The 11602-nt window shown below is 38.7% G+C and overlaps 2 protein-coding genes across 2 annotated transcripts; one reads left to right on the forward strand and one right to left on the reverse strand.

The window, feature by feature from the left end:
- Window positions 1-1195: 1195 nt before the first annotated feature.
- On the forward strand, window positions 1196-8338 carry ube2b (ubiquitin-conjugating enzyme E2B (RAD6 homolog)). Its single transcript, NM_001303973.1, is given in 6 exon segments — window positions 1196-1344; window positions 2946-3026; window positions 3884-3909; window positions 6516-6605; window positions 6772-6860; window positions 7237-8338. Coding segments are annotated over 6 exon segments (459 nt in total). The 5' UTR covers window positions 1196-1300; the 3' UTR covers window positions 7366-8338.
- Window positions 8339-10353: 2015 nt separating this feature from the next.
- Window positions 10354-11234, reverse strand: cdkn2aipnl (CDKN2A interacting protein N-terminal like). Its single transcript, XM_010898319.4, has 3 exons — window positions 10861-11234; window positions 10643-10745; window positions 10354-10509 (listed from the first exon to the last, which is right to left on the reverse strand). The coding sequence occupies exons 1-3, from the start codon at window positions 11070-11072 to the stop codon at window positions 10501-10503; spliced, it is 324 nt and encodes a 107-aa protein (XP_010896621.1). The 5' UTR covers window positions 11073-11234; the 3' UTR covers window positions 10354-10500.
- Window positions 11235-11602: the final 368 nt, after the last annotated feature.

Raw genomic sequence — 11602 nt, forward strand, 5'->3', positions numbered from 1 at the left:
GCTGGCAATACTCTGCCCTCATTTCAGGGTGGTTGCAGTTGGTGGGTGTCCCTTTGGTTGTTGCTTGGCAATGTGGGTGGATTGACTTCCTGCCTGTTGGGCCACAGTGTCACTGGACTCCCTCTCTAAGGCCCAAGGTTTTACGCTGCTATATTATTGTGCTGTAGGGTAGGGAGTAGGGTCAGTTCTCCTTCTCCACTGTAAATCCTTGTAAACCTAAGGAATGCACTGTCAAAATGTTCCTTGTCATCTGCTCTGCTCAAACTTAGGAGGACATGAGGTCTTGGCCCACACCTCCCGAGTACCAGGCTCTAAAGTCTTGTTGCTGCCACACCAAGGTCCTCATACATATCCATTTTCCGTCAATGGGCTCTCCTTGAGCACATAGTATTTATTTTAAACAGACATAACACATACAGAATACATTAACATCCATGGTTAAACCAAAATAAAATCATTATTATTTTAGGTAGAAATAAAACAGTCGTATGTTGCTGAAGTTGCTACACAATGTAATGTGGGTTAGAATACTTAGTACTGAGTAGATATGAAGAATGACTAAACAGATGTTTTTTATTTCTCCTGATTACTGCTTTCATGAACAATTTCATGGTTTGAATAAACAACGCCCAAAAAAAAGACCCCTTCAAGGGTTTCTTCATAGGATTATTCAACCAGAAGTATTAACTACGTGGCAGACAATAGATGAGAGATTAAAATATGGTTACCATAACAACTGGCAAAGTTGATCACAAAGAGAGGCAAACCTTCCAAATACATACTGGTTATTTCAGACAGATGAAAATCTCTGTTCATATACGAATATATTATCATGACCATGTCATGCTTTTTTCTGCACTCTAAATGGTGCATCAGAGACCACTACACTTGTACGTGTTTTTTGCACAGGTATCATTACAGCTGGGGGAGTGCATAATGAAGCGATGGAGCTGGGAATGAACCACAATACCCCACAGAGGAGAGGATTCGTTTGTTATATAAAAACAAACCGATAATTTGGTGTTTGACAACCGATGATTTGGTGTACTGACCATGAATAGATGACATAAACATTGTAAGCGCTGTGTTCATAAATTAGACGACGTTTGCTTATTTGCTAAATTTTAAAGTACGCATAGTGAAAGTGGACTGTTCCAATCGAATGTTCTTGCTTGTTTCCCCTGTGGAAGTAAATGACGTCACTGTAGTTGTTTTGGAGAGAAGAAAGGGCACCGACGGAAGATTTATCACTAAAAATACCGGTTTTATGACCGACGTTTAAGTCATTGCGTTTTGAACCATGTCTACTCCGGCTAGAAGACGACTTATGCGCGATTTCAAAAGGTAGTGAAATGTTTTGGTTCTGCTTGTGTGCTGTATTTAGCTAGCTGCAGTATCGCTAATGTTAGCTGGCTCACTGGAAGTTAGCCACTGCTCTTTAGCTTACTAATTTGAGGCCTGTTGTTGTAGCTTAAATATAGCTAGTACATGACACCTACAAAGTTGTAGCTAGTCGCCGAGACAGTCTTGAATTAAGCACATTGTTGTACTGTCTGATCCCTATTAAGAACGACGATGTCCGTAATGTTTGTTCAGTTAACAAGCTGAGACAGCTAGCTACCGTTACCACGATAGAGCAATTGCAATGCCTTCCACCGACCGTAGTCCGCTATCAAGCTAACTTATTTTTATCCATTCAAATTTGTGTATATACTAAGGTAAAACGAGCTAGACAGCCATGGTGTATTTATCTAGTTAAGAAATTAAATACTGTACACGGTGTTCTTTTAAATAATGTGTTTTTGGGTCGCTTGGGTTAAGACGTTAGCTAACAAATCTGTAAGACAGGTGAAGTACCTCGACACAATGCAATAGTGTCCTGCCTAAGTTATTACTGTATTGCTGATTGTCAACACTAACTCCTGATTTGAAGTGTGTTGCCTTGACATGTTTTCTAACGTAATGTCTTTAAGGGCCATATGTATGAAACGTAGCTATTTGCTAATATGTAGCCATGTGAATGGAGTAAACAAAAAATGAATTTGCAATAGCTAAGCATAGAAGCCGCATCTGTCCTGGGCCGGTAACTTCTTTCTGCTAGGCGAGCCAACGATCTACTCTACATAAGCTCAATGTCTGTCTCCAGAAGCGCTTGCAGTATACCTGTTACCGGAAAAGAGTGACACTAAGAAGTTCTATGGAGACGGCCTAAATCTCTTGGGGAGATGAGCAGATATAGTAACAGTGTAATCCTACTCTACCTGGCAGTCGATGTAAGACACTGGCCTCCTGTGTAAAATTGTACAGTAGATCGTTCAGGGATAATCCTTGTGGTTTTGATCGAGTTCTGTCCCACCGAACAGATACGGGTAGGCCGTCATTGTTCATAAGATCTTTATTTGTAATTTGTAACCTATATAACAACAGGTACATGGCCATATCAAGACTGCCTTGCAGGGAACAGCAACAAGTACTGGCATATTAACATGATTTAAAATGTTACTCAGTGGGTAGTTGAACTGTGCAGTAGCCTTTCAGTTTGCAGTGGATAGGGAGAAGACAGTAAATGGGGTTAATTAGTTATATTCTCTGTAGAGACTTGTAGATGGGTTCTGCAAAACCTTGTGCTTTGAAGAAAAGTAAGCTTAAAAAGTGTTACTGTACTTTGTGACCTCGGTGAGAAGTTGTTGGGAAATATTTAGGTTGTATTAACTTAATTGGTTTGGATTGTTTTGTATTTGAAGCCCACAATGGAATTCATTTTGCCTGGCTTACTGTTGTTCTGCAAACATGACATCATTTGTTTCTAGTTCACAGAACATTTCCACGTAGGGTCAAATGGCTTGTTATCCCAAAAAAATGCTTTTTTGTTGAAGAAATTATGTTTTTGAATGGGGAAAAAACAGGTATTGTCAATGCTTCATTATTGGTTTCTCTTTCCTCAGACTTCAAGAAGACCCTCCAACTGGCGTAAGTGGTGCTCCGTCAGAGAATAACATCATGCTATGGAATGCAGTTATTTTTGGGTGAGTGCGCTAAAGTCACCCGTCCAATTGTGCTGGTGTGATCATACTGGTATGGGCTCATGGACTATATGGATTAGGTGGATACGGGCATGTTGAGCTGTTGTTAAGTCAGGTGTGTGTGTGAGAGATGGTGACAAATTTACGTTAGTGAGAAGTGAGAGCATTTGTGTCAACACCAGCAATTTATGCTGCTTATGTTTCTTGATGAACTATTGTTTTTAATTCTCAATTTGGGGTGGCCGTATGGGTGGTCCAGAGTGTTGGGTCAGTTGTTGGGGAGGGTGTATGGGTGGTCCAGAGTGTTGGGTCAGTTGTTGGGGAGGGTGTATGGGTGGTCCAGAGTGTTGGGTCAGTTGTTGGGGAGGGTGTATGGGTGGTCCAGAGTGTTGGGTCAGTTGTTGGGGAGGGTGTATGGGTGGTCCAGAGTGTTGGGTCAGTTGTTGGGGAGGCTGTATGGGTGGTCCAGAGTGTTGGGTCAGTTGTTGGGGAGGCTGTATGGGTGGTCCAGAGTGTTGGGTCAGTTGTTGGGGAGGCCGTATGGGTGGTCCAGAGTGTTGGGTCAGTTGTTGGGGAGGCCGTATGGGTGGTCCAGAGTGTTGGGTCAGTTGTTGGGGAGGCTGTATGGGTGGTCCAGAGTGTTGGGTCAGTTGTTGATAGAAATAAGAATGTGTTCTTTGCATACTTCATAAATACATTGGGGGGAAATATTTTTACATTGCTATGCAGTGTGCTATTGATAAATTGTATCGAGACTGTACTTGTTAAAAGAGGGCTTGTATAAGGAGTGGCTGTATGTTTGTTTTGCTAGATATGAGTTTGTTACAATGCAGGTAATTTTTATCCCCTCTTCATTACAGGCCTGTGGGTACACCATTTGAGGATGGTAAGTTAACCATGTTTATTAAATGTACATAATGTCAATCATTACTAATCAGTCATTACATGTTTGAAAGTCAGTCTTGGTTTTGTAAAGTGGGATCAGTTTGAACAGGTGTATGGAAAATGATATTATATTTTTTGTTCATTATGTTTTGGCATTAATATTATTTTTCTGCTATGATTGTAAGGCACGGACACACATTTTAATTAGTTTTACAATTGTTCAGTTGAAAACACATCATGTTTAAGAGAGTCAATCTCTGTACATGTCCTCTGATGCACATCTCTTAAAGGTGTTCAACTTCTAATCACACTCGCTGGAGGTGAACACATTTCCGGACAAACGACCACAATGGACTTTGCAGGTGTCTGACCTAGCGCAAAGAGTTGTTGAGCAGCAGGGTGGATGTTGGACAGCAGTACTGTCCAACATCCACCCTGGGCAGCAGTGAGACAGTTTGCACTGCCACTTTAGGTAGGCTGCAAAACAGAATTCACAAACCTAGCCACAATGATGCAGCTGTACTGCAGTAACTTAAGCCACTGTGCCACTCTAGTCCATCACTCAGAATGTTTTAATAGTATTGTCACAATAAACCCAAGTATCACTTTAATATACAGCTATTCATGTTCCAAATGTTCTGTTGGTATATCTTTTATAAAACATTACAAACAGGCTGTAAAAAAACATCTTCCAAAAATAAACAATGTTTAAGTGAAGTACTTTCATATGTAATAAATTACTTTTCTAAAATATATTTTGGGGGTATTTTTCTTTTATCTAATTGTTATTTCCAGGACAGTAGGAAGTAGCGGCTAGCGAGACATGTATGTAGAGGGAGTCACTGGGGACACGTGGTCCTAGGACCTTTTAGTATCTGAAATAAAATGCTTTCTCTTTTTGATTAGCAACACTTATAACACTTACAAAATGAAATGGCAAAATATTGTTTCACTTTGAAATAAATACCAAGAATATTAATAGACAGTGACAAAAACATTTTTGGGATTGTATTCACCTTCCTAAGCCAACACTTTGCACAACCACATTTTGCTGAAATCACAGCTTTGATTCTTTTTGGGTTACTCTTTATCAACTTCGCACATCAGGTTCCTGCTATTTTGTCTGATTCTTGGATGGGCACTGTTGGTTTGGTCTTTCCACATAATTAATTGGATTGAGTTCTTGGCTTTGACAGGGAAATTCTAGGACACTCAGTTTCTTGTAAACTACTCCAGTGCATCCTTTGCTGTGTGTTAACTGTCAATGTCCAAGGTCTCTTGTAGACTAAGGCTGATTTTCCTCTAAACTTTTCCAGTATTTAGCGCCATCCATTATTATTTGTTTTAATTCCCAGTCCATTTGTTTCGGAAAGCATCCAGTAACGTGAGGCAATGCCATCATGCTTCCCACTGGGGATGGGTTTTCTCAGGGAGATAAGCAGCGTTAGCTTAATTCACATGGTTTTCACTGGGTTTTGCATTTGGGCCAAACAATTACTTTGACCAAGGAACTTTTTGCCATGTCTTTGTTTTTCCACATGCCCTATGGTGAAATACAAACTGGACTGGATGTTGAAATTTGTCTAAACCACTCTTCTAAATATAATTTTTTTTGTTCCAGATTCCTTTTTAGCACCAGCTAAACAGCTTTCAAGGTACGCTGTTGAAGTGGTGCTTAAAAGGATTCTGGAACTAAAAATTATTTAATTGGTATATTCTAATGATGGCCATTCGAGGCTTCATTACCGTTCTTCTAGCAGCAGGATATTATGCTAGCAGTGCTAACTCAGATCATTGAAATATATAAGGCAATATAGTTAACAATCTAGTCTGTACATTTTATGTTTATTGTCCGTTCCAGTGTTGTTCTTGTCTGTTCTTTTTTACAGACTAACTATATTGCCTTGTAAATATCAATGATGGCTTTTATTTAGAAAAATTAAATCTGAGTTAGCACTGCTAACATAATATCCTGCTGCTAAAATAACGCTAATGAAGCCTCGTTTGACCATCACTACTTTGAATAACTTATTCCTTTTTAAATTATTCCAGTGCCATTCAAATATGTGATTAGCCTATTCAGTGTTGAAGTTATGAGCTTGTTTGGTAGCTAGTGTGATACCACTCATTAAAATGTGCCTGTTACATGGTTCATTTAAACTATAATGTGCAGGAATCCGTGACAGAGAGGAAAGTCATAGCTCCAGTAATTGTTAAGATCTGGAGAGGTAATTTAGCGCTGTCGGACATGTCATGCATTAACTTTGACAACCCTTGTTTAAACACATGGATGCTACATACCAAATTTGGTGACAGTTGGTCCTCTGGTTCTGGAGAAGTAGACTTATAGTCAATGAAAATCTGTTCTGTGTTGATTTGTGATGTTTAACAAACGTATTAAGGAGTACAGAAGTAGCTCATCATAGGTCAGTATTTGTCCATTTTCTGGGAGTGGTGCTATGAGGCCAATCCTGATTGGAGCTTCTCTAGTGAAATCAAAAGGGCTGTCAGCCTTCATATTCAAGCTTATGTCTGTGGGTGGACATTTCCAAGTTTTCCTCAAAAAGGATTAGTTAGATTTTTAACAGTACTATTTTCTCTCTCCAGGAACATTTAAGCTTGTGATAGAATTTTCAGAAGAGTACCCTAACAAGCCACCCACGGTTCGATTTATCTCCAAAATGTTTCACCCAAATGGTAAGAGTGTTTATGGACACATTTAAGATGTTTTTAATAGCTTCTTGAAGGGATAGCGAAATCAGTATGAAATTGGCTTATGTAAGCCAAGTAGTACGTAAGTTGTTGTTTCCTGTGAGTGGATACATGTTTCTTTGAAACTAAAACAATCCTTTTAATCTTGTAGTCTATGCAGATGGAAGTATATGTTTAGACATCCTTCAGAATCGTTGGAGCCCCACGTATGACGTGTCATCCATTTTGACATCTATCCAGGTTGGTTTGTAATCCTCTCCAGTCTGACGTCAATATGTGATAAAACTCCATTTAAGGTTGGCAGGCAGCTTAGTGGTTTGTGCATCTGGTCAGTAACGAAAGGTTGTTAGATCAGTCTGGAGCTGACAAGGTGAAAACTGTTGTTCTGTCCCTGAGCATGGCAGTTAAACCTAATTGCTCTCCTGGTTGTTGCTCCAAATGAGAATGTATTTCCAGTCAGTTTACCTGGTTAAAAAAAAGACACCTGTGTTTCAGTATTTTACAAATATATCACATCGTCTTTATATTTCATTGTTGTTGTGCAGTATGTTCTCTTACAGCTTTTCCCTCACGTTCATGTTGGTATAGTCAACCATGATCTCTCTTGTGTTTACAGTCCCTGTTGGATGAGCCGAATCCTAACAGTCCAGCCAACAGCCAGGCGGCACAGCTATATCAAGAAAATAAGAGGGAGTATGAGAAAAGAGTTTCTGCCATTGTGGAGCAGAGCTGGGTAGACTCTTAACACAGCTTCCCCCAGCTACATCACTTCTATCAAATACTTCAATCTTTCATTTACCTCATCAACAAAAGTCAACATCAAAACAACTACAGTGCCACCAGATAAGAGAGAAATCAGTAGGGACTTTTACTTGCTTGCCAACCCTTTTGAAAAAAAATCTGATACTTGTGTTCTTGTTCTTAAAGTTTTTTTTTTTAATTGCATGATGTGAAATAAGTTATTGCTAACAGAATTTGTAATATATCTTTTGTTGGATTGACGCTGTTACTGTTAGGATTCCAAATGTTTTGTCTTGGTTTGAGCAGAAGGGACTGTTGATGTCATATCACCAAATTAGAAATCCATAAAACGTTATTTGTTAAGTGAATGGCTTTCTCAGACATTCTGCCTTGTCATGTAGCATATATTAAAACTAATCACCCAAAAGCTTCTCTTGCACCCACCAGTTGTTTCTGGTCACCTACCTTAATGGAAGGAGTCAGTGCTATTGATCAGCAATCTTGGTTACTATGGTATTCTAAAGTTTCACAAATCAAAGCCAACATAAAAATTGGGTGTTATCTGTACATTTCATAAAGTATTTTAAGTACAGTGGCACTTGAGGACATATTGAGTTTGGCTCATCCTGGAAAATGGCCAGATAGTGGAAATGGTTAAAGAAACCAGACCGATCAGAATAAGGCCTGACTCCCAACAAATATAATGTCTGCTGTTGCTTCAAGCCTTTTTTTTCGTACACCGGTATTTGTCTCCTAAATGACAGTTGATTGAGTATGCGCTGTCCAGTATACACAATTCTTATGAAAGTCATTTTTCATAATTTTTTTTAGACAGTATGGGTCATATTGTGGCTAGTGGTTTATTTCACCTTAAAAGAAGAGGGAGATGTTATACATTTTTGTGAATTTACTCTAAAAAACAATGTATACTTATAATAAATATGCTGTATAAACATAATAAAACACATTTTTCAGACTTTAGATTTTGTTTGAGACAATTTATTTTAATAGGTTTCTTTTAATAAGAGGGCAGCTATGATTAGTTGGGTGTTTTGTTAATTAGGTCTAATGTAAATAATCCTCACCGGCTGCATCTTAGTGAACAGGAACATCCATGTCCAGCTTTTGGACAACAACCAAAAAAATACCAGCTAGACCTGGGGTGTATGGATTCCGCCCACCAAAAATATTGTCACAAATTCAGGTAGGTCTTTTCTGGTTTTGTTTTAGTCATTGTTTCCTAACTAAAATCTGTTCTTTCACAAAAGCCAAGTGAATACTCACTTGAACAGGGATCCTCCTGACACAGCTAGACTAATTCAGACAGTTTATCCACTAATTGACCAATCAGATCTTTTTCGGATACAATTGGATTCGATGTTTTAGCAGTTGGTATTCATTCTAACCTTATGGAGGCAGGTAACAAGGTTTGTGAGGGTGGCTGCCTTTTACTGACCGATGGTGCATTCATAACTGAGTGAGATCCCCACATACGACTAAGAACAATTTAAACAGCCCTCCAACTGGTAATTAGTAGTGAGACACTTGTTAATCATTCTGAGCTTCCGCTTTTCCAGCCTGACCATATACTGAGGAAATAACCTCAGAGCATTGTTGATAGAAATACAAATGTGTCATGTAAAGTGTTGGTCCCATGAGCTGAAATAATAGATTAAGTTATACACTCACACAAAAAGCTTCTTTCTTACATTTTGTGCACTAATGTGTTTTCTCAGGAGGTGTGCATCTCTCTTTAGCCAGGAGAATCCATCCACCTCACAGACGTGGTATATCGAGAAAATTAAACAAGTACACCTTCTGCTGGGGACAATAAAAGGTCACTAAAATGTGCAGTTTTGTCAAACACATTGCCTGAGATGTCAACTTTTTTTTTTGCAATGAGCATGCTAACTGCCTTGAAATTCATTTTCAGAAAATTTGGCAGTACTTCCAATCTGCCTCCCAACCAGAAACCAGGTGTAACCACGCCAGCCAAGGACATACACATTTGTCTTCTTCACCCGTGGGATCATCTGATACCAACCATTCAAACTGATTAAATGTTTGTTTTGCATAACCAAAGAATTTCCAAACAAACTGTCACAAACCGTCTCAGGAAAGCTCATCTTGTTTTTTTTTTCACAGCAGATACATTTTTTTTTATTCTCTGAAAACACACTATTGCAGGCTTCATCATTTGATCGGAGGCTTTTTTGCTAATCTATTTCATTTGACCAAGAAGTTCAGAATGGGTTTACAACATTATTCACAAAATAAATTCTGCGTCCACTCCCAATTCACCCCTTGATCCTCTCCATCAAACTCCATGTGACTGGCACAAATAAGTGGTACAATTTTATTAAGCTATTAGAAGTGTCCTCACCACCTCAATAGCTGACCTTTGTCAAGCATACTCATGTCTCTATCCTTGCCTGGCTACCCAAACTCCACACACTTACCAAAGGCTAAACCAAACACATATTGGATTAGAGATGATCAAATCACTGGATTTCTTTCTTTTGTACAACACTACGTGTTTGTAGGAATCAGCCTGTAGCTTACATTGAGACTATATGAATCGTACTGACAATAAAGCATATATCACTTCAGCATTTGTTCTCTTAAAAGGAAAAAAAGTTAAAACAATATGCTTCTTTAAATTAAATCTAAAAAAAGTATACACAATTAACTTAGTTTCTTTTTTACACATTTTGGGATTCACCCCTGTAAATGTTCTCTTCTTAGAAAGTGTGAGCGAAGCAGCACAGTTTAATTTTGTCTACATTCCTTCACCTTGCCATCTGGGAGCTAAACCAATTGATAAACCTCCCCAGAATGTAAATCATACCTTAGAAACAAATGTCAACCAAAAAAAACAAAGCTAAGATGCCAAATTGAATTGAATTAAAACATTGTTGCCAAGTGTCATAATTGTTACCATAATAACCAGCATTTTACATGAATTAGATTGATTCAAGGGAGTCAACTAACGTTAATGTATAAAACTGTCAGTTTATATTACATTATTTTGTAAAACACGATTAAAAAGTTTGAATAAAAAAACATTTAAAAATAGTATACAACAGAACGTAAAGCTGGACAGTCACGTAATCCATCCACAACCGAACAGGTCCTTCAATCATCGTTTCTGAAGGAGAGGGAGACAGAATGGTTATAGTGTGCCCTTACACTACAGACAGACCAATGCCAAAATTATTTCCGTCTGTCCAAGTTCTGGTGTACTGTGAACAGGGCGAGGCATTATTTTGTAGCGTAGTTACCTGATTTTTCATGATCTCGTCTCTAGTTCTGAAAATAGGTGCATCCTCCACAACAATACCTTCAGCCATTTCCTTCACTTTTTCCAGGAGGTCTGGATTGTATCTACGAGAACGCATAGGAACCACAGTTAGCTAGCATGCTAAATTCGACAATCATGTTTGCTAAATAATATGCCAAGTAGTGTTCAATGCACGTGGTGTACTTATTGTTTACTCACCGACAGCCAAGAAACACGTTATTGGCCCACACCATGGACAATGCTAGCAGGTGATCAATGTGTGGGTCCTCAAAATCGTTTATATTTCTAAATAGGAATGCCCTCCTGGCCTTCCACTGTTTTTCACTTTCTGAAAGGCCACGAAATGTATCTACAAGCTCGGCCAAATGCCTGTTTTGTTCAATAAAATCCTCAATATCCCCCTCGGCCATTTCTACAAATTACTCAGTTTACTTCACAACAAAATGTTTGCGCGCACACAGCGCAGAAACACACGAGACAGGAAGCGCGTTCTTCTTCCTCGATGGGGGGTTTCTGCGGATGGTATCCGAAGTTATTGGTGCATAAACACCTCCTACTGGAGGAACGGAAAACGAAACATTCGGTATCTGTTGATTAAAGTATATATGTGTGAAATAACCAGTATTTATTAAGTCACATTATATTTTGTGCATTGATCGGGTTCTGATACAGTGGGAAATTTAAAAAATCAGTAAATTTAGTCGCAAAATGTATCTAATTCAATTCATTTATTTTTTGTAGCGTTTCAAATTGCAACCATTTGTTGCCTGCAATTTATAGGAAGTCGGAGGTAGAAATCCCTGGGCAGGATTACAGCCTTGTTGTTATGATTAGCAGGTCTGGACATTTTTTGCGCATACTAAAAATGTTATCTCCCTGTATCACACTATGTCCTACTGCGTCACATTATATCACAATGTATCATGCTGTATCATTCCAG

Source organism: Esox lucius, chromosome 7 (assembly GCF_011004845.1).
Source record: "Esox lucius isolate fEsoLuc1 chromosome 7, fEsoLuc1.pri, whole genome shotgun sequence".
In the NCBI taxonomy this organism is placed as follows: Eukaryota; Metazoa; Chordata; class Actinopteri; order Esociformes; family Esocidae; genus Esox; species Esox lucius.

What these genes read in the sequence shown, in the direction of transcription:
- cdkn2aipnl (XM_010898319.4), bottom strand. Translation starts at nt 11,072, where the DNA reads ATGGCCGAGGGGGATATTGAGGATTTTATTGAACAAAACAGGCATTTG. An exon ending in AACGTGTTTCTTGGCTGTCG is followed by an intron (nt 10,746 to 10,860) that starts GTGAGTAAACAA and finishes GCGTTCTCGTAG; the next exon opens with ATACAATCCAGACCTCCTGG.